The sequence below is a fragment of the Panthera onca genome, chromosome B4 (genome assembly GCF_046562875.1).
Source record: "Panthera onca isolate mPanOnc1 chromosome B4, mPanOnc1 haplotype 2, whole genome shotgun sequence".
Lineage (NCBI taxonomy): Eukaryota > Metazoa > Chordata > Mammalia > Carnivora > Felidae > Panthera > Panthera onca.
In genome coordinates this window covers 38,564,621-38,585,988 of record NC_138345.1, presented here as the reverse complement: position 1 = coordinate 38,585,988, position 21,368 = coordinate 38,564,621, and the positions used below count along the sequence as shown (strand labels likewise).

The 21,368-nt window shown below is 39.4% G+C and overlaps 1 protein-coding gene across 4 annotated transcripts in view; it reads left to right on the top strand.

Moving 5' to 3' along the window:
- Window positions 1–21,368, top strand: part of PARP11 (poly(ADP-ribose) polymerase family member 11) — a 47,708-nt gene that overhangs the window by 15,223 nt on the left and 11,117 nt on the right. For 2 of the 4 annotated variants that reach the window (XM_078450153.2, XM_060658671.3), the window contains 5 exons: window positions 10,713–10,841; window positions 11,906–12,026; window positions 15,203–15,278; window positions 18,385–18,457; window positions 18,536–18,666. In XM_078450153.2, coding sequence (XP_078306279.1) covers window positions 10,713–10,841; window positions 11,906–12,026; window positions 15,203–15,278; window positions 18,385–18,457; window positions 18,536–18,666 — 530 coding nt within the window. Of the gene's footprint in view, window positions 1–8,799; window positions 8,914–10,712; window positions 10,842–11,905; window positions 12,027–15,202; window positions 15,279–18,384; window positions 18,458–18,535; window positions 18,667–21,368 lie in introns of those variants that run through there. The other 2 variants (XM_060658672.3, XM_078450154.2) reach the window with 2 other exon arrangements.

Below are 21,368 nucleotides of genomic sequence, written 5' to 3'. Positions count from 1 at the left end.
TTCCGGTTTATACTAGCTTCTTTTCTTCATAGCCTGGTGTGCCAGAAGCATCAATCCTGCCAATTAAAAACTGAACATTGGCATGGTAGCTGAACTAATTTGTTCAGCTAGCATTTATTAATTGCCTACTCCACGAGAGACAGCTTGCTCACATTCCTCTTATTGCCTATAAATGTGTTCTAATCTAGGTCCATTATTACTATGGTTAATGTATTGTAAAGTTATTAATTTAAACTTGGCTTACTCTTTGAGCCTCGTTATACAGAATAGCCCTTCCTTTGGAGGAGTAACTTATTGTAGGAAACTATAAGACTTAGTCTTATGAACTAACTCTTGGGAAAAAGCCATAATGTCTGAGAAGTAAAGCAACCAAATTAAGCTTTCACAATAGAGGAGAGAAGGAGCAACTGTCCATATATGAAAATGAAGCCATCCGCGTTGGCAGTTTAGGGAAGAACTGATGCTCAGGAGGTCTTGGGTGTTTCTTTAATCTCCTTTGTACTGCTAACTCTATGATTCTGTTTTTTACTTTGTTTTTTGTTTTTGTTTTTAGTTTCAAGGTTTTGTTTTGTTTTGTTTTTACGTCTATTTTTTGAGAGAGACAGAGGCAGCATGAGTGGGGGAGGGGCAGAGAGAGAGGGAGAGACAGAGAATCCCAAGTAGGCTCCCTACTGCTAGGGCAGAGCTGGACATGGGGCTCAAACTCATGAATCTGTGAAATCGTCACCTGAGCAGAAACCAAGAGTCAGGTGCTTAACCTAAGAATGAAACAGGCGTCCCTCAAGTTTTTATTTAAATTCCAGTTAGTTAACATATAGTGTAATATTAGTTTTAGGAGTAGAATTCAGTGATTAATCACTTACACCCAGGGCTTATCACAACAAATGCCCTCCTTAATACCCATCACCCATTTAACCCATCCACTGCTCACCTTCCCTCAGTTTGTTTCTCTGTTGTTAAGGGTCTGTTTTATGGTTTGCCTCTCTCTCTCTTTTTTCCCCCTATCATCATCTGTTTTGTTTCTTAAATTCCATATATAAGTGAAATCGTATGGTATTTGTCTTTCTCTGACTGACTTATTTTGCCTAGCATAATACACCCTGGCTCTATCCATGTTACTGTAAATTGCAAGATATCATTTTTTTTATTACTGAGTAATATTCCATTGTATGTGTGTGTATGTATCTACGTATGTTTGTTTGTTTGTTTATATGCACATCACATCTTCTCATTCATCAGTCGATGGTCATTTGGCTCTTTCCATTAATTTGGCGATTATTGAAAATGCTGCTGTAAACATTGGGGTGCATGTGTCTGTCCCTTCAAATTAGTATCCTTTGGGCAAATACCTAGTAATGCAATTGCTGGGTCATAGGATAGTTCTATTTTTAATTTTTTGAGGAACCTCCATACTGTTTTCCAGGGTGGCTACACCAGTTTGCATTCCCACCAACAGTGCAAGAGGGGTCCCTTTTCTCCACATCCTCACCAACATCTGTTGTTTCCCGTGTTGTTAAATTTAGCCATTCTGAGGAGTGTGAGGTGGTAGCTCACCGTAGTTTTGATTTGTATTTCCCTGATGATGAGTGATATTGAGTCTGATGATACTTTCATATGTCTGTTAGCCACTGGATGTCTTATTTGGAAAAATACCTGTTCATGTCTTCTGCCTATTTCTTAACTGGATTGTTTGTTTTCTGGGTGCTGAGTTTGATAAATTCTTTATAGATTTTGGAAACTAACCCTTTATCAGATATGTCATTTGCAAATATTCTGAAGGTTGCCTTTTAATTTTATTGATTGTTTCCTTCACTGTGCAGAAGCTTTTTATCTTGATGAAGTCCTGATAGTTCATGTTTGCTTTTGTTTCCCTTGCCTCAGGGGATGTGTCTAGTAAGAAGTTGCTAAAGCCAATGTCAAAGAGATTGCTTCCTGTGTTCTCCTCTAGGATTTTGATGGTTTCTTATCTCACATTTAGGTATTTCATCCATTTTGAATTTATTTTTGTGTATGGTGTAAGAAAGTGGTCCAGTGTAATTCTTCTGCATGTAGCTGTCCAGTTTTCCCACACCATTTGTTGAAAAGATTGTCTTTTTTCCATTGGATATTCTTTCCTGCTTTGTCGAAGATTAGTTGACCATATAGTTGGGGCCCATTTCTGGGTTTTCTATTCTGTTCCATTGTCCTATTTGTCTGTTTTTGTGCCAGTACCATACTGTTTTGCTCACTATAACTTTGTAAGATAATTTGAAGTCCAGAATTGTGATGCCTCCAGCTTTAGTTTTCTTTTTCAAGATTGCTTTGGCTATTTGGGGTCTTTTGTGATTCCATACAAATTTTAGGATTGTTTGTTTTAGCTCTGTGAAAAATGCTGGTGGTGTTTTGATAGGTATTGCATTAAATGTGTAGATTGCTTTGGGTAGTATAGAAATTTTAACAATATTTGTTCTTCCAACCCATGAGAATGGAATGTTTTTCATTTCTTTGTGTCCTCTTCGGTGTCTTTCATAAGCATTCTATAGTTTTCAGAGTACAGGTCTCTTTACCAATTTGGTTAGGTTTATTTCTAGGTATCTTATGGTTTTTGGTGTAATTGTAAATGGGATCGATTCCTTGATTTCTCTTTCTGCTGCTTAATTATTGGTGTATAGAGATGCAACCGATTTCTGTGCCTTGATGTTGTATCCTGAGACTTTACTGATACCATATAGAACTTCATATATCAAGTTCTAGCAATTTTTTGGAGTCTTTCAGGTTTTCTACATAGAGTATTATGTCATCTGTAAATCGTGAAAGTTCAGCTTTTTCCTTGCTGATTTGGATACCTTTTGTTTCTTTTTATTGTCTGATTTCTGAGGCTAGGACTTCCAGTACTATGTTGAATAACAATGGTGAGAGCAGACATCCCTATCTTGTTTCTGACTGTAGAGAAAAAGCTCTCAGTTTTGCCCCAGTGAGGATGATATTAGCTATGGGTCATTCATATATGGACTTTATGATGTTGAGGTATGTTCCCTCTATCCCTACTTTGTTGAAGGTTTTTATCAAGGATGGATGCTGTACTTTGTCAAATGCTTTTTCTGCATCTATTGACAGAATCACACGGTTCTTAGCCTTTCTTTATTAATTTAGTGTGTCATGTTGATTGACTTGCAAATACTGAACCTCCTTGCAGCCCAGGGATAAATGTTACTTGATCCTGGTGAATGATTCCTTTAATGTACTGTTGGATTCGATTTGTTAGTGTTTTGTTAAGAATTTTCGCATGTATGTTCATCAAGGACATTGGCCAGTAATTTTCTCTTCTAGTGGGATCTTTGTCTGGTTTTGGAATCAATGTAATGCTGGCCTCATAGAGTGAGTTTGGAAGTTTTCCTTTCATTTCTCTTTTTTGGAACAGTTTGAGAAGAATAGGTATTAACTAATCACTTAATGTTTGGTAGAATTCTCCTGGGAGGCCATCTGGTCCTGGACTTTTGTTGGTTGGGAGATTTTTTATTACAGATTCAATTTCTTTACTGGTTATTAGTTGTTCAAATATTCTATTTCTTCCTGTTTCAATTTTGGTAGTTTATATGTTTCTAGGAATTTATCCATTTCTTCTACCCAGTTTGTTAGCATATAATTTTTCATAATATTCTCCTTTAATTGTTTGTATATCTGTGGTGTTAGTTGTGATCTCTCCTCTCTCATTTGTGATTATATTTATTTGGGTCGTTTCTCTTTTATTTTTGATAAGTCTGCCTAGAAGTTTATCAATTTTATTACTTCTTTCAAAGAAACAGCTCCTGGTTTCATTGATTTGTTCTTCTTGGGTTTTTTTGTTTGTGTCTCTATCATTTATTCCTATTCTAATCTTTACTATGTCTCTTTTTCTGCTGGCTTTAGGCTACATTTGTTGTTCTTTTTCTAGCTCCTTTAGATGTAAGGTTGGGTTGTGTATTTGAGATTTTTCTTGTTTATTGAGTTAGACGTGTATTGCTATATACTTCCCTCTTTGGACCACTTTTGCTACATCCCAAATGTTTTGGATGGTTATGTTTTCATTTTCATTTGTTTCCATGTATTTTTTTAAATTTTGTACTTAATTTTCTGATTAACCCATTAGTTTGTTTTTGTAGGATGTTATTTAGCTTCCATGTATTTGTGGTCTTTCCAAATTTTTTCTTGTGGTTGACTTCAAGTTTCATAGCATTGTTGTTGGAAAATATGCATGGTATGATCTCGATCTTTTTGTACTTATTGAGGGCTGATTTGTGACCCAGTATGTGATCTATCCTGGAGAATGTCCCATGTGCACTCAAAAAGAATGTGTATTCTGCTGCTTTAGGATGAAATGTTCTGAATATATCTGTTAAGTCCATTTGGTCCAGTATGTCATTCAAAACTATTGTTTCCTTGTTGATTTTCTGCTTAGATTATGTGTCCATTGCTGTGAGTGGGGTGTCAGATTCCCCTGCTATTACTGTATTATTATCAGAGTTCCTTTATGTTTGTTATTAATTATTTTATGTATTTGGGTGCTTTCAAGTGGGGGTATAAGTATTTACAATTGTTAGATCTTCTTGTTGGATAAACCCCTTTATTATGATATACTGCCCTTCTTCATTTCTCGTTAAAGTCTTTGGTTTAAAATCTAGTTTGCCTGGATGCCTGGGTGGCTCAATTGGTTAAGCATCCAACTCTTGGTTTTGGCTCAGGTCATGATGTTGCAGTTCGTGAGATTGAACCCTGCCTTGGGCTCTGCTCTGGTAGCACAGGGCCTGCTTGGGATTCTCTCTCTCCCTCTCTCTGTGCCCCTTCCCTGCTCACACTCATTCTCTTTCAAAATAAGTAAATAAACATTTAAAAAAAATGTCATTTGTCTGATGGAAGTATGGCTACTCTGGCTTTCTTTAATGTCCTTTAGCATGATAAATGATTCTCTATCCCTTCACTTTCAATTTGGAGGTGTCTTTAGGTCTAAAATGAGTCTCTTGTTGGCAGCATATAGATGGGTCTTGTTTTTGTTTTTGTTTTTAATGTTTATTTATTTTTGAGAGACACGGAGAGACAGAGCATGAATGAGAGAGGGGCAGAGAGAGAGGGAGACATAGAATCTGAAGCAGGCTCCAACTCTGAGCTGTCAGCACAGAGCCCCATGTGGGGCTCGAACTCATGAACCATGAGATCGTGGCCTGAGCTGAAGTGCTGAAGTTGGACGCTTAACTGACTGAGCCACCCAGGCACCCCGATGGGTCTTGTTTTGTTTTTTTTTTTTTAATCCGTTCTGACACCCTGTGTCTTTTGCATTTAGTCTATTTACATTCAGAGTGATTATTGATAGATATGAATAGTGCCATTGATTTACTTGTTAAGTCATTGTTTCTGGAGATTTTCTGTTTGTTTTTTTCTAGACTTTTTTGCTTTTGGTGTTTCTTTCCCACTCAAAGAGTCCCCTTCAATATTTCTTGGAGGGCTAATATAGTGGTCATGAACTCTTTTAGTTTTTGTTTGAGAAACTCTTTATCTCTCCTTCTCTTCTGAATGACAACCTTGCTGGATAGAATATTCTTGGCTGCATATTTTTCCCATTTAGCATGTTGAATATATCATGCCACTCCCTTCTGGACTGCCCAGTTTCTGTGGAGAGGTCTGCTGCTAACCTTGTTTGTCTTCTCTTGTAAACTAGGGATTTCTTTTCCCTTGCTGCTTTTAAAATGTTTCCCTCATCTCTGTATTTTGCAAATTTTACTACAATATGTATTGGTGTTGGCCTGCTTTTGTTGATTTAGATTCAAATTCTCTGTGCCTCCTGGAGTTGGATGTCTATTTCCTTCCCTAGATGAGGGAATTTTTCAGCTGTAATTTGTTCACATAAACCTTCTACCCCCCTTTCCCTCTTTTCTTCTGGGACTCCTATGATATGAATGTTATACTTTATGAAGTTGCTGAGTTCTCTGAGTCTACATTCATGATCCAATATATTTCTTTCCCTCTTCTTTTCTGCTTCATTATTTTCCATAATTTTATCTTGTTTTTAAATTCTTTTTTCTTTTATTTGAGAGACAGAGAGCACACGCCAGGGAAAGAGGTAGAGGAGACAGGGAGAGAATCTTAAACAGGCTGCACGCTCAGTGTGGAACCCTATGTGGGGCTTGATCCCATGACCCTTGGATCATGACCTGAGCTGAAATCAAGAGCCAGATATTCAACTGACTGAGCCACCCAGACACCCTGATAATTTGATCGTTCTGCATTACTTATCCATTCCCCTCCTTCTTCTATCCTTGTGCTCATTACATCCTACCAGTTTTGCATCTTGGCATTTTTATTTTGGCCTGACTAGTTTTTAGGTCTTATCTCTGCAGTAAGCAACTCCCTGGTGTCTTCCATGCTTTTCTCAAGCCCAGCTAGTATCTTTATGATTGTTGCTTTAAATTCTGAATCAGGCATATTACTTACATCTGTTTTGATTAGATACCTGACCATGATTTTTTCTTGTTCTTTCTTTTGGGATGAGTTCTTCTATCTTCGCATTTTGTCTAGGTCTATGTCTTATTCTCTGTGTTAGGGAAGCCTGTTATGTTTCCTGTTCCTGAGGCTTTTTGAAGAAGAGGTCACATAGTGTCCAGGTCCTTGTGCTTCAGGGAGTTTCTCTGGTGTGTGCTGTGTGCACTCTGCTTCTGTGTCTTAGTTACTCTATCCTTCAGACTAGTCATCTGCAGAGGCTCTCCTTGTCTACAGTAGGCAGTGTTTGGACCTTGACCAGAGTGTGGCAAATTTTAACTGGGTGTGCTCTGGTCTCCTTGTTAAAAGAGACCAGATCCTATTTCCACTAAAGCTAGGGCTTTGCAGCACACTGTGGTCAGTAGACTTGGTGGGGTGGGGGGTGTTTATGCTGGCCTTCTGGGGGAGGGGCCCACTACTCTGGTTCTCAGGCACACTTGCCGTAGTAAAGAAGCACCTGCAGAGTGCATGGGAGTGGAGCTAGGTGTAAGCGGTTTAGGTCACCACTGTTGGCACTGTGCTGTTACTGAAGTTAGTTTATGCTGTGGGACAGGGGAGGGAAATGGCACCAGCCCTCTCGTTCACACTGGAAAGGGGAGTTTGCACCCACCACTGTCTGGGAAGCCCTCCGAGAAGAGCAAACAGTCTCTCTGTTTTCCAAGTGTCACTGAGATCCCTGCCTTCACCCTATGTCCCAGCTATCTGCCTACACAGCAGTACAGTGCACCTGTGTTGTATCCCAGGCAGGCCCACTGAGTTATAAAACTCTAAACTTTAGGGACAGTGTGGCACAGATGTGCATTGGTCCTCTGGAGAAGGGTCTCACTGGGCTGGTGCTGGTTTGTCTCAGAAAGGCAGTGGCATTGAAGTGCAGGAGCTTGGAGTTTAGAGTAAAGCACAGCAAAAAGCTGGTGCCCAGGTTAGCCACCCTCAGCAGGTGTCTCTGCCCTTATACTAATAAATGGGGCAGTGCAATGGCACCTGCTGGCTATTTTGTCCCCTGAGAGGCACCACCACCTCTCCCAGATGTGCTCCAAGAAGGGAGAACCATTTCTCCCAGTCCATCCAGGGGATCCTCAGATCACACTGTCTGCTCCTGGGCCTCTGCCCTGCTTTCCCACAAGAGCACCACAGGGCCTACCAGGCTCCACACCAGCCACAGTGCAGACTTCGAAAACTTCAGTCTTTGAGCCCCACTGGTTATAAAAACTCGCCATAATCAGCCCCTCTTGTTTTCTCAGTCAATGACTGGGAAAGTGTTTTCCTTGTACGATTCCCTCTGTGTTCTTTCTTTCTTTCTTTCTTTCTTTCTTTCTTTCTTTCTTTCTCTCTTTCTCTCCCTCTCTCCCTCTCTCCGTCTCTCCATGACCATGGCTTCTTCCCCTCTGCAGCACCTGTGATCCTTCTCTCCCCCAAACCATGTCTCTGCACCTCCTACCCTCCACAGTGTGGCCTCTTCTCTCCCCCTAGTTGTGCAGTTTGTTCTGTCCTCAGATTGATTTCTTGGGTGTTCAGAATGATTTGATATTTGTCTAGCTGTGTTCGAGGGGTGAGGCACGCCTAGGGTCCTCCTGCTACTCCACCACCCTAGCCCCCCCACCCCCCACTAACTATGATTCTAGACAAAATAACTGCATTTTCCCTGCTTGATTTTTTCTCTAACTTTGATTGGAAGATAGTGACTTTTCCTGCACATGGGGTTATAAAAGACAAAATATTTTGTGGAATTTGAAGTGCTTTAGAAATGTTCACTACGGTGGCACCTGCCTATAGTGATGCCCTCTCCAAAATAGGGATAAATATGAGTCTATTCTAGGTCCCACCCAAAGCTATTTATGACAGGAAATTCTGGAAAGACTTTGGTAAAGTACTTACATTTGTAGCCTGGCTTAAAGTGTGATCTTTGGGACAGTGTGACATAGCAAAGCACAAGTGATGCATGTATACTGTGTAAAGGGTATTTTCTGTTTCCCATTTCTTGTTTTTATTTCCCTCTTCTAGTAAAAAAAGATAGAACTCCTAAGCCAAATATTTACCTTAACTATTACCTTTAAACTCATCTTTCTAAATTTTGGGAGTTATTTTCAGAAGAAAAAATAAATTTAGGTCATTCTTGCTTTCTCACAGTGGAATGAACAAATGATGAGAACAATAATAGAAGAAAGAGCAGGAGCTGGAATAGTTAATATGAACAATTGGTCTTAAATTTTAAACAATTGGCTTTATTTTCTGATTGAAAGGTATAAGGCAACTAGTGGGTCCTGTACCTGAAGCTCTTGACCCTAGGGTGTTCTATTTTTCATTTCTTAGCAGCCAATCAACTTTAAAACATGAAGGAAAAGTCCAGAAAATAATCGTAAACCATTCCTTGGAGAAGTTTCCAAACATGAATAAAAATTAACAAGCCCCCTTCATTGAGCTCAGGTACTGTACTTGGTACTTTACTGAATTATCTCATTCATTTCTAACAAGAGCCCAATGAGGAAGGAGCCTTTAATCTCCATTTTATGAAGCAGAAACTGTGGCCTAGACGAGGTAATTAGAAACTTATCCTAGGTTATACAGCTTCTGGATACAGGGTGGACCATCTTAAGTAATGAAATTTAAAACAAATATTTTATAAATTACTCAAGTAGTTACATATTCTTTGTAAAATAAATCAAAGCTGTAGGAAATACAATTTTTAACAAATCACCGATAACTATATGTTTGTATGTGTGTAGATGGTTAACCCTCCCCCCCCCCCCCCCCCCCGCCACACACACACATCTGAAACACACATAGTAAGTTGATAGTCTTGGTTAACCCTGAGGAAGGAAGGAGAGAAGATATCAGAAATGGAAGTGATGATGGTCAAAAACGTTTTTAGCTTTATCTTGAATGTTTTGACTTTTTGCAAGGAGAATATTTTCATATATTAATTGTGCAATTTAAATTTATTCAGAAACCCTGAGGACACATTGGCTAACCTCATTGCCCTTTTTCTGGTGACCCTCTCTTCATCCTAGTCTCTACCCAAGAATGTTTAAAACTTTTCAAAGATTACGTGTACATGAGTTACTTGATATAGTGATGATTATAAAGTCATCATTGATGAAGTACAAAGCAGTATAGTATGGTGGTTACAGGCACAGGCCCTGGATCCAGACTGCCTGGGTTTGAATCCTGGCTTCCTTTTTGTATGACCTCTCTGTGCTCCAGTTTCCTCATTTATAAATTTGGGATAATAATACCTATTTTACAGGATTGTTGTGAGTCCTAAATGAGCTATTATATGTACAGCACTTAGTTCTTGGCATATTTTAAGAGCTAGGTAAGAGTTACTGCAAATTATCCTAACACTCAGAAAACAACTATGATAAATTGTATATACATCCAAACTTTCTTCTGTGTGTGTGCGTGCCTATATGTGTGTGTGTATATATACACATACATACATGTACATCCAGATACATTCATGTGGGTAAATATAGATGAATTTTTTTATTAAAATTGGATTATACTATTTCTATGTATTGTAATCTTCCTTTTTACTTAACTCTATAGATTGCAAACATCTTTCCATGTCATTGAATGAAGTAATGAATGTTTAAAACAAAACTCAGGTGTATTTGGTTTTAACTAATGTGATACATGGATTCTTTTGACCAAATATGTGAACATATGGTAAGACAGAAATTTCTTGGCTCTGTACTGAGAATCTGGAGTGCTTATAGATATCGAAATATCTTAAATCATTGGCACATTGATATATCTTACTTAAGTGTATTATTATTTGTTTTATTTGTTAAGCAGTGATATTCAGCCTTTTTAAATGTTTGTCTTCAGAGTCAATATGCCAGAGAAAATGGTATTTTTATTTTTTAAGTTTATTTATTTATTTTGAGAGAGAGGGGAAAAGATTGCAAGCAGGGGAGGGACAGAGAGAGAGAGAGAGAGAGAGAGAGAGAGAATATCCCAAACAGGCTCCATGCTGTCAGCGCAGAGCCTTGATGTGAGGCTCAATCTTACAAATGATGAGATCATGACCTGAGCCAAAATCAAGAGTTGGACACTTAACTGATTGAGCCACCCAGGCACCCCAGAGGATGGTATTTTTGAAGTGTCACCGTAGTAAGGACACTTGGAATACAGTTCTTTGTAAGAAGAAAAAAGATGTATAAAAAGTACATTGATTGTTAAGAAACATATATTTCTTCTTCTGCCCCTTTCTGGCTTTTCAGGAGATGTTTCACAAAGCAGAAGAATTTTTACCCAGAACGGCAAATAGTGAGATGGATGAGATGGACACGTCAGACACCCAGTGGGGCTGGTTTTACTTGGCGGAGTGCGGGAAGTGGCACATGTTTCAGGTACCTCCTTTCCAGAATGAATGTAGCACAAGGGCGTCCCCTTCAGTCAGCATCACTTTGCTGACGCACAAAGTAGCAGTGCAGACCTGGAAGGAAATCAAACCTTAAGGAAATCAGGTAGCTTGACTAAAAGAAAAATGAGAAATTCTCGTCCTTTTCCTTCTCCTTTCCCCAGGTTTTCTCAATCATGTATTTATTTATTTTTTTTAACGTTTATTCATTTTTTTGATAGAGACAGAGTGTGAGTGGGGGAGGGACAGAGAGAGAGGGAGACACAGAACCTGAAGCAGGCTCTAGGCCCTGAGCTGTTAGCACAGAGCCCAACGCGGGGCTCGAACTCACGGACCGTGAGATCATGACCTGAGCCGAAGTCGGACGCCCAACCGACTGAGCCACCCAGGCGCCCCTCAATCATGTATTTAGAAGAAGCAGTGCGAGTTCACTGTGTGTACAGAGGCGAGTGTGACTGAGTTGCGTAGTCTCAGTATGGCTGAACAACTGCAAATTCCATTTGGTGAACGAGGAGGAGGGGAAGAGAGCAAGCCCATATTAAGCACCTTGTGTCCGCCAGGTATTATGTTAGATGTTGCAGGTATATTTTCTACGTTAGCCTCACAGCAGCTCTGAAGCAGATGTTAACACTCTGTCTCATGGTCAAAGAGCAAAACTCAGAAAGGCTAACGGAATCTGTCCAGAGTCACGGCTAGTGAATTTCAGCCAGTACCCAGAAGCTTGGTGGTCTTTCTTTACTTAGAAGCCTACCTAAAGAAGATTAAGGTTGAGCCGGTTAGGAAGTTGTAATTATTGTAATCATTTGTAGAAATTGTAACAATCTGGAGAGAGGGATTCTCACCAGTTGCTGGAGTTTCTTCGCTGGAAGTCCTTACACCCTTTTGCACACGCCTGCTTAGCGGTGATTCTCCCTGTGTGTGGGAACTAGAACAGGCGCTCAGTCAGTTCCCCTCATCACTCCAGTCTCTGTCTCTGTGACCACAGAACCGCCTCTGTGGCCAAGTCATTGACACGAACAGCTGGTAAATGACACTCTCTGGTTTGTCTTAAAGCCGGACACCAACATTCAGTGTACAGTTAGCAGTGAAGATATCGAAAAAAGCTTCAAAACAAACCCTTGTGGCGCCATTTCTTTTACTACTTCCAAATTCAGCTACAAGATAGACTTTGCAGGTATGTTTTTTTCCCTAATAGTTGTGTGTTTTTAGCATATTGATACAGTAAAATCTACAGTTGTGAAGATGAGAATTAGTTAATATATTTGTGCACAGTGAAATAAATCCTTTTTGTCATACACAAAAATCTCTCTGTAAAAATTCAAGATTTAAAATCTTGCACACCATTACCTTTTGTAAAGGAATATTTGTATGCTCATCATACAAAACATGTATGAAGATTGTCATATCTTTTGAGCTTATGTAACAGTTTTCCTCTAAGGAACACAAAACACTTTTTAGCTGTTGTTTTGTTCATCATTGAAATATCTGGGAATCTTTGTATTTTAAGGATCCATCTGAGAGGTTAAGTAACAAAGTCATAGGTAGCTGGTGATAGTTTTAAGACCAAAGTTCAGCTGAACGACCCATCTCTTAGTGTCTTTACCAGAAAACTATTTCTTTAATGGATGTTGCCTTTTGCCATTTTCTGATTTCATTGGCTCTTTCACAGAACAGCCAGCTAATCTGGAAATCAGTCCTACTTTGGATTTCATCCATGATCTATGGGCATGGTTGTAGGTATCCCATGAAAAACCTGTCGGATTCAACTCTTTTAGTTTCAAGCTGTTGGTTTCAGCTGTTTGTGGCATAGAGGCATACAAGACCTAGAAGGGGAGCCTTTTTGTTTTTTAAGGTTTTATTTTTAATTAACCTCTCCACGCAATGTGGGACTCAAACATACAACTCCAAGGTCAGGAGTCACATGCTGTACTGACTGAGCCAGCCAGGTGCTCTGGAAGGCTTTCTTAATAAAGCGTATTTTGGCTGCCACGTGGTTCAGTCATATAGATGTTCTGTCCTAGTTTCTATGAGTAGTGTCTTTTTGTTGTTGTTGTTGTTGTTGTTGTTGTTCTTTATATATATTTTATTGTCAAATTGGTTTCCATATAACACGTAGTGCTCATCCCAGAAGGTGCTCTCCTTGATGCCCATCACCCACTTTCCCCTCTCCCCCACCCCCCATCAACCCTCAATTTGTTCTCAAGTATTTAAGAGTCTCTTACGGTTTGCCTCCTTCCCTCTCTGTAACTTCCCCCTGCCCCTTCCCCTTCCCCTGGTCTTCTGTTAAGTTTCTCAGGATCCACATATGAGTGAAAACATATGGTATCTGTCTTTCTCTGGCTGACTTATTTCACTTAGCATAATACTCTCCATTTCCATCTACATTGCTACAAATGGCCAGATTTCATTCTTTCTCATTGCCAAGTGGTATTCCATTGTATATATAAACCCCATCTTCTTTATCCATTTGTCGGTTGATGGACATTTAGGCTCTTTCCATAATTTGGCTATTGTTGAAAGTGCTGCTATAATCATTGGAATACAAGTGCCCCTATGCATCAGCACTCCTGTATCCCTTGGGTAGGTTCCTAGCAGTGCTATTGGTGGGTCATAGGGTAGTTCTATTTTTAATTTTTTTAGGAACTTCCACACTGTTTTCCAGAGCGGCTGCCCCAGTTTACATTCCGACCAACAGAGCAAGAGGGTTCCCATTTCTCCACATCCTTGCCAGCATCTATAGTCTCCTGATTTGTTCATTTTGGCCTATGAGTAGTGTCTTTATGGCAGAGTTGTGTTGTGTTGTGGTGTGGGCGGGTGGTGACACTAAGAAAATTCCCTTGGATGAACTAAGGCCCAGAAATGGTGAAGGGGATTTGTCCAGTAAGAGATTGATGCAACCAAATCTCTAATCATTATTGTCCCCCCCCAAAGTTTTTATTTAATTATTGAGAATTAAAACCATTATATTCTTCTTCCCAACTAACCTATAACTGCTTTTTTATGACATTACTGCCTTCAAGGGCCCTGACATTTGTCTTTTTGCTGCAGTGTAGACAGAAGGTATTCGCTAGACCTTTCAGACATCTTGTGTACAAGTGCCAGTTTGAAGCGATACTAAGACGTAGTGATATGCACACACATCAGGCTTCATGTAGAGGATGAAGTTTATCAACACATTTAATTCAGCAAGCCACACATTTCTGAAAGAATATTTGCTAATAAACTGTATTTTGGGGAGAGCTTTCTCTCAGACCATACAGTTTGTTAAAAAATGTCTTTATCAAAGAATAGGAGTCACATTCAATAATTTAATTCCAGCAGCCCCTCTATATGATGATACTGCATCAAAGGTATCATCAGCATTTCGAATGTACTGTTTGCAAAATTAGCTCCAACTGTTTTTCCATAAGCTGACTCAGGTGCTGTTGGTAAAAATGGTGAAGAGGAAACTCAGAGTGAGGTAGTAGAAGACCCTGCAGCCTTTGCCTCCTGTGCTGAGGTGATCTTGCTTTTTCCTGCACAGCGGTGATGCCAGTGTGTGTGCAGAACCTAGGGGAATCCGAAAAGGGCAGGGCACACTTTATATTTTACAGCATTTGCCTGGATGGGTGAAGCTCTTTATTTTGGAATGGAATGATGCCAATTAGATAAGATACACTGACTGGGATCTCAAAGTAAGCCTCAGCACTAAACTTTGTGGGAACGAAGACATGGATCTGGTAACAGTGCCACAGCTAAGGCACAGAAGAGAGAAGAAGATGACACTTCCACTTAGTTATTAGTCTTACCTCACCAGAACCTCTTGAAGAAGCACGTATTTAGTCTAGCTAGATTTTCTATTGTTGGTTTTGGTATATGGTGTAGAGAAGGCCAGAAGTGTACCAATTTTTGAAATTCTGTGAATTCTTTCAGTTTTATAGTGGTAGTGTATCTTTTTATCATTCCCAAAATTTTTGGAGCAATCAAAGTACACTTCCCATTCATAACCTGACCAGAAGATTCGGTACTATAATTTTATTCTCCTTCTAATACTCTTCATTTTCCTAAGTCTTGCACCGTAGCATCAGCTTAAGCTTAAGTGTGCTACAGAAAGGTGCAGACCCTGTGTACTGAGCAGTCTGAGCCTAGCATCCTGTGTGTGAGCGAATGATGAAGCCATGTTCCCTGAATAGCGCTCCTAGGATGTCATGAATAGATGTGTGCAAGGGGTCCTTGATACACTGTGCTCACCAGCGCCTCCCCAAGTGCCATGGTTCCGGATCGCCATGTGCTGTGGCTACACATCTTCGTGACTATTTGTAGCACAATCTGTCCCTACCGCCTATCTAATATCTTTGTCTTTGCCTACAGAAATGAAGCAAATGAATCTCATCACTGGAAAACAGCGCTTAATAAAAAGAGCCCCCTTTTCTATCAGTGCTTTCAGGTATTGTAAAGAGAACAGGGATAGAGAGAGTGGGCTTTCCTCCTCTTTTTGAGTATTTGACAGAGGCACAAATAGGCTGAAAATGTTTGGGTAGCTTATTTAACGATCTTGATGTTGGTCTTTTCATGGCTGAATTTTGCATTAGTTGATGAAGTACAGTATGATGGTTGTCTGCCCTTGTTTCCTTTCCTGTTATGCTCTTCATTTCCCCTTCTGTATTTACATTTTTCATGTCTTTAGGATGGTCACAGAATGCCATATGGTCTCTGCTATAAATCCTTAAAATAGCTTGCTGAAGTAGGTTTGAATTAACTTGTAAATACTCTAGAGCCATCCAGTTATATGGGCTACTTATAACTCCTAGGCACTTGCCCCCTTTTTCTCTACCTCCACTGAGCCCCATTGGGCAACTCCTGGGAGTGATTCTAAATCTGTAATGACCAAAGGAGACCTAAAGAAGGTGTGAGCTCTGTGGGACGGCAGCACAGCCCTCTGCTCCTGGCTCTGGGTCGCACATTGTCCTGTTTGGTTTCTCTGGCAGTACACAGCCCTAAAAGAGAGCTGTAGATGCCAGAAAAGAGTAAGTATTTGTTATTCCTGTGAATGAAATTGAAGGGGAAAATCTTCGGGAGCATACCTCCTACTTTCTGTCATGGTCCCTCAAGTAAATATTGCTGTTCAAAGAACATAAAATAAAACAGAAAAAAAAAATGGTAGCATGTGAATTGGAAGGGATACCCCTTTACTCTTTCCAAGGAGATATTTTGAAACAAGGATTCAAATAAGGAAAGAAATTCTTTAAGTTTCTACCAGTCTGTTTCTTAAGGCTTTTGGCTTATATTTTAGCATCCTGATTTAAAAGTTATGCAAGCACTTTTATAACAAATGCCCTAGTACTGCTGTGGAATGTGGAGGATATTATTTTCTTACCCACCACATCATATCTTTATTCTTAGGCACAAGGAATATAATAAACGAATTTCTTAGCTTCCCAAGGGTATGTAATCTAGGGAAAAAATGGGACATAATAACGGAAAATGTTATTGTAATTGTACGTTATTATTTCTGGTATACTTTGGAGGAGAGAAGCAACAACACTATGGGGCCGAACACTTTGTTCTGACACAGAGGATACAAATCATAGAGCAAAGACAGGAGAGGGAGAGAATTAACCAGAATGGACGAGAATAAGCAGGTTAATAGCAGAGGAGAACAGTTAGGTATGCCACAGTAGAGCGATGCTGGTAAGTGGGTGTTGATACAGAAATTATTTACGCAGGAATATATCAAGTGTGTATTACACAAGGTGAATAGTTCACATTTCCTACTGGCCAGGAAATTACAATTAATTAAGGCTACGGTCTACATAAAAATTAAAACAACACAAACAAAAAAACCCTTTTACATAGCTAAAAGGTACTCCAGGCAAAGTAAAAAAAAAAAAAAACCAACAAAAACAAAAAACAAGAAACAACTGGGAGAAGTATTGTTACTCATGATCATAAAGGGCTCATCTCTGTAATATATGAAGTACTCCTAGGAATCTCTGAATGGTAGAAGACCAGCAAATCATTAGAAACATCTGGCCTCACTCAGAATCAGAGAAGTACAAATTACACCAATTTTTTACTATCAGATTGTCAAAAATTCAAAAGTTTGATAATGTGCCTTTTTGGAGAGGTTGTTGGAAGTAGGGATTCTCTACATTTCTGGTGGTAATGTTAATGAGCATAACCTTCAGAGAGGGCATTTGGACAGTATCTGCCAGAATCTAAATAATAGTCTTTGACCCGGAAATTCCATCTCACAGATGTCCTCCTACAGATATACAAGTAGACAGGTAAGATGGCAAAAGAATCAATTTGTGGTTTTGCAGCATTCTTAACAGTAGCAAAAAGTCAGAGACATGCTAAATACCATCAACAAGGGACATACATAAATTATGGTATGTCGGTACCATGGAACTTTCTGCATCTGCAAAATAGATCGCACTCATTTGTTCAACCAGTAGGTATTGCATGAGCCAGGTTCTGTGGTAGGGGCTGGGAATGAGGTTACTCTCTATCTATTGTTGCAGAAAGATCTCTAAGAACATATTAAGTTGGGGGGGGGGGGGATGGCTGCAGAAAAACCCCGTAAATTTTATGTGTGGGGGAAAAATTTGGCTTGTGTGAACCTAAAGAAGTCTGGAAGAATACCCCCAAAGACTAAAAAAAAACAAAACAAAACAAAACAAAAAACCAAAACTGATTACTTGGAGTTGGGGCAAGAGTTGAAAATTGGACAGACTAATTTTCACTGTTTGTTTCTTTAAATGTGTTGTTTCTTTATATGTGTTAATTTTCAAATCATATGATTGTAGGATCTTTTCAAAAATTAAAATGAGCTTTAGAAATTAAGCTAAAGATAGGCTTGAAATTTATGACTTTCTTCCAGTAACCTCCAGTCCCCAAGGAGGATTAGTATGTCCTTTTCAACCTTTTGCCATTAAGCCCTCCAACTTACTTTTTTTCTGTGTTTACATCCAGTGGCTTCAACTTGGTGGGCAGGTTTTTTAAAGTTTCGCTGGCTTCACTGGGTGAATTAACGCAGGCTGTGTATGGGGAAGAGAGGGCAGTAAACAGAGAATGGCTTAGGTGTGAGTTAGAGCTTGAAGCACATTGCATGTATTGCCAAGAGGTTTGGATTTTATTTGATAGGCAGTATCAGTCTTTTAGAGGGTTTTGTTCTGTTTTGATTTTAAATTGAGAGTTTCATTTCTTCTTGGAAATTCCTTTTCTTTATCTAAAATCTTCCTTACATTTTAAAGGAATTGTGACAATTAAAAAAAAAAAACATGACAGCATTAAACAACTGTTTGTGAAATTTTGATGTTATTTAAGACTGGATGTTTTCCACCAGAGTTTTCAATTTCGCACCTAAAAAAGTAGCACACAGAAGACATGCAGTAAATATTTGAAAATAAAGAGCCGAGAGCTTCAGTTCATTGCGTTTGTCACAATGCCCTAGACGTGAAAATTCAGCTTTGGAGAAAAGGTGAAATTAAAGCACTGACAATGATTATTATCAGCTTCTAATATTTTGTCTTGTCTTTTGCTATGTAAAGTTATATCTGTGAAAACGAGGCTATCCCCATGCCCCCGCACTGGGAGAACGTGAACACTGACGTGCCCTATCAGGTAAGAGCAGAGCTGATGAACCCCACTGTGGAAGAGCGGAAAGGGCCCCAGTAAAACTATGCAAACTTCTTTTTCCAGCTTATTCCTTTGCACAATCAAACACATGAGTATAATGAAGTTGCTAGTCTCTTTGGGAAAACAATGGATCGCCACAGAATTAAAAGAATTCAGAGAATTCAAAATCTGGACTTGTGGGAGTTCTTCTGCAGGTGAGACGGTGTCCAACCTGAACCCTCTCTTTGGCCTCTAAGACCTTTGTAGTCTTAGAGATAGCAAAACATAGATGTCTAACCGGACTGCCCCTCAGGTGTTGTACCACCTGTGGAGATGCGCCGTGTGTTTCTCTTGTGGTATCTCAACCCTGTCTGTCAGTACTCCTCCTCAGCACTCTCGGGGAGTGACACAGAGCTTCCCTAGAGGTGAAGGTCAGGTTCACTTCCAGCCCTGTGACACTACCCCCAAGGGCAAAGACCCCCTCTCCTTGCCAGGTGCAGAACTGTGCAGTCTTGGCTGAAATCTGCATTAGAAGGGAATCTAGGGAGCTCTTTAGTTTTGTTGACATTACTTTGGTGGTACAGACCTGTCTGTGGAATTAGAAGTCTCTGGAAACATTGTTGAACTCATTTATTTATTTTTTATTTTTTAGAGAGAGGGAGGGTGCATGTGCCAGTCGGGAAGAGGCTGAGGGAAAGGGAGAGAAAATCCCAAGCAGGTTCCACACCCAGCATACAGCCTGACTCGGGGCTCGATCCCACCAACGTTACATGATGACCTGAGCCTAAACCAAGATTCATACGCTTAACCACCTGAGCCACCCAGGCACCCCAACATTGCTGAAATTTTTTTAAAAAGCAATTACACTATCTTGCCTCTAGTCATTTGCTTATTTTGTTTTGGAGGACATTGTGGAACATACTTTCAAATGTCTTGTTAGGCCCAAAGTTTAGGTAGTAGATTTACTGCTTAATTTAGGGTATAAACGAGCCATTGGATTGCTCAGTATGCACTTCATCTAAAAACAAAGTCCATTACAGAAAACTTAAATGTGTTGTCCAAATTAACCTGTTGTGCTGTATTTTTTAATAGCAAATGCTACTTAAAATAAGTGGTTTATAAGTGGAAATATTTTTATTAAATTTTTATTTGTTTTTATTAAATATTTAAATTAAATTTATGAGGATAGTTGATTTTTAATTTTTTAAATATAAGCAGGCATTTAATATTTGCTCAGGAAAATTTCAAATAATAGAATCTAATATAATGAATATCCATCATCCTGACTTAACATATTTAACCACACATAATCCATTTCCTTTTTTGTTTTCTATTGTTGTTGCTGAAGTATTTCAAAGAAAATCGCAGACCTTAACTCATTTCATTCGCATATACTTGAAAATTAGGCTGACTTTTGTTTGGTAATGATACATGGAATTCTTTCATGCTCCTGATAAGTAGTTAATATGGCCTGAATATATTCCTGGTTTTATTGTCATAATAGTTTATGGTAAAATAAGGGGTTTCAGCTTGTATTCTTTATAGTCCTGAGTCTTTGGACCAAGCTAACTTTTATTTCTGACAGTAATGAGTTTAACTGAGTGTAGAAGGTTTTGTTGGGTTCTTTTTTTTCTTTTTTAATGTGAAATTTATTGTCAGATTGTTTCCATACAACACCCAGTGTTCATCCCAACAGGTGCCCTCCTCAATGCCCATCACCCACCCTCACCTTCCTCCCCCCCCCCCCCATTTACCCTCAGTTTATTCTCACTTTTATTGGGTTCTTGTTGACATGATTCTTTTGTTGAGGAAGATGGAGGCCTCTCTCTCCTTAAATTTTATTCTCTCAGTGGATAAAGTGAGTTTTTCTAAAATGGTCTGATGAAAACTTAATTCATTATTCTTAATCAGGCCTCTGAAGTGGAGTTCAGTTTTAACTAAACTCATAACTAGAGTTGTCTCAATTTAATCGTAGTGGTAAAAATGTACCAGTAAATCCACATGTTTAAACATTGTACACTAGGAATTTCACTGAAAAAGTATCACTCTGTTCACGCCCTTCATGATTTTATGTAATGTTGGCCTATAGAAATCTGTGATGGTAAATGAACCTATCACCTGCTATGACATTAGAAAATACTGAGTCTTGTAGTAAGGACAACCTGTTATTTTGACATCTCCATTAAGAACTAAAATCCTGGTCAATCTTGTTGTCACATAACCTCTGACTCACCGTATGGGCGGTCAGACATCCATTTCCATGTCGCTCAGTCCTTTTTTTTTTTTTTTTTTACTTTTCTCCTTTCTTCTTCAAAAAGAACTTTTTTGTTTTTGTTTACTTATTTTTGAGAGATAGAGAGAGAGATACAGAGGGTGAGCAGGGGAGGAGCAGAGGGAGAGGGAGACACAGAATCCGAAGCAGGCTCCAGGCTCTGAGCTGTCAGCACAGAGCACAATGCAGGACTCGAACTCAGGAGCTGTGAGATCATGACCTGAGCTGAAGTTGAACGCCCAACTGACTGAGCCACCCAGGTGCCCCTCTCCTTTCTTCTAATAAATATGTCAGAGTACCTACTTTGTGACATGCACTTTCCTAGGCACACATGGGATATAGCAGTATACAGGACCATAATTTAGACAAGGAACCAGACAATTGCATCACAAAATAAAAATGAAAATTAAGATGAGTGGTTAGAGAAGAAGGTAGAAAGGTAGTCAGGAGGTTGAGCATGGAGGAGTTTGCAGTAGAGCCATTGGAATAGTTGTGTGATTTTCTTCAGTAGCCTTACCAGAGTTGAACTGACCCAGAGTTGAGGTCAGAGAGTCTGAAGGAGTAGGCCATGCAGGGCTTTACAAATCAAACTGAGGGGTTTGGATTTTTTTTCCTGGGACTGTGGAAAGCCATTATAGAATTTTA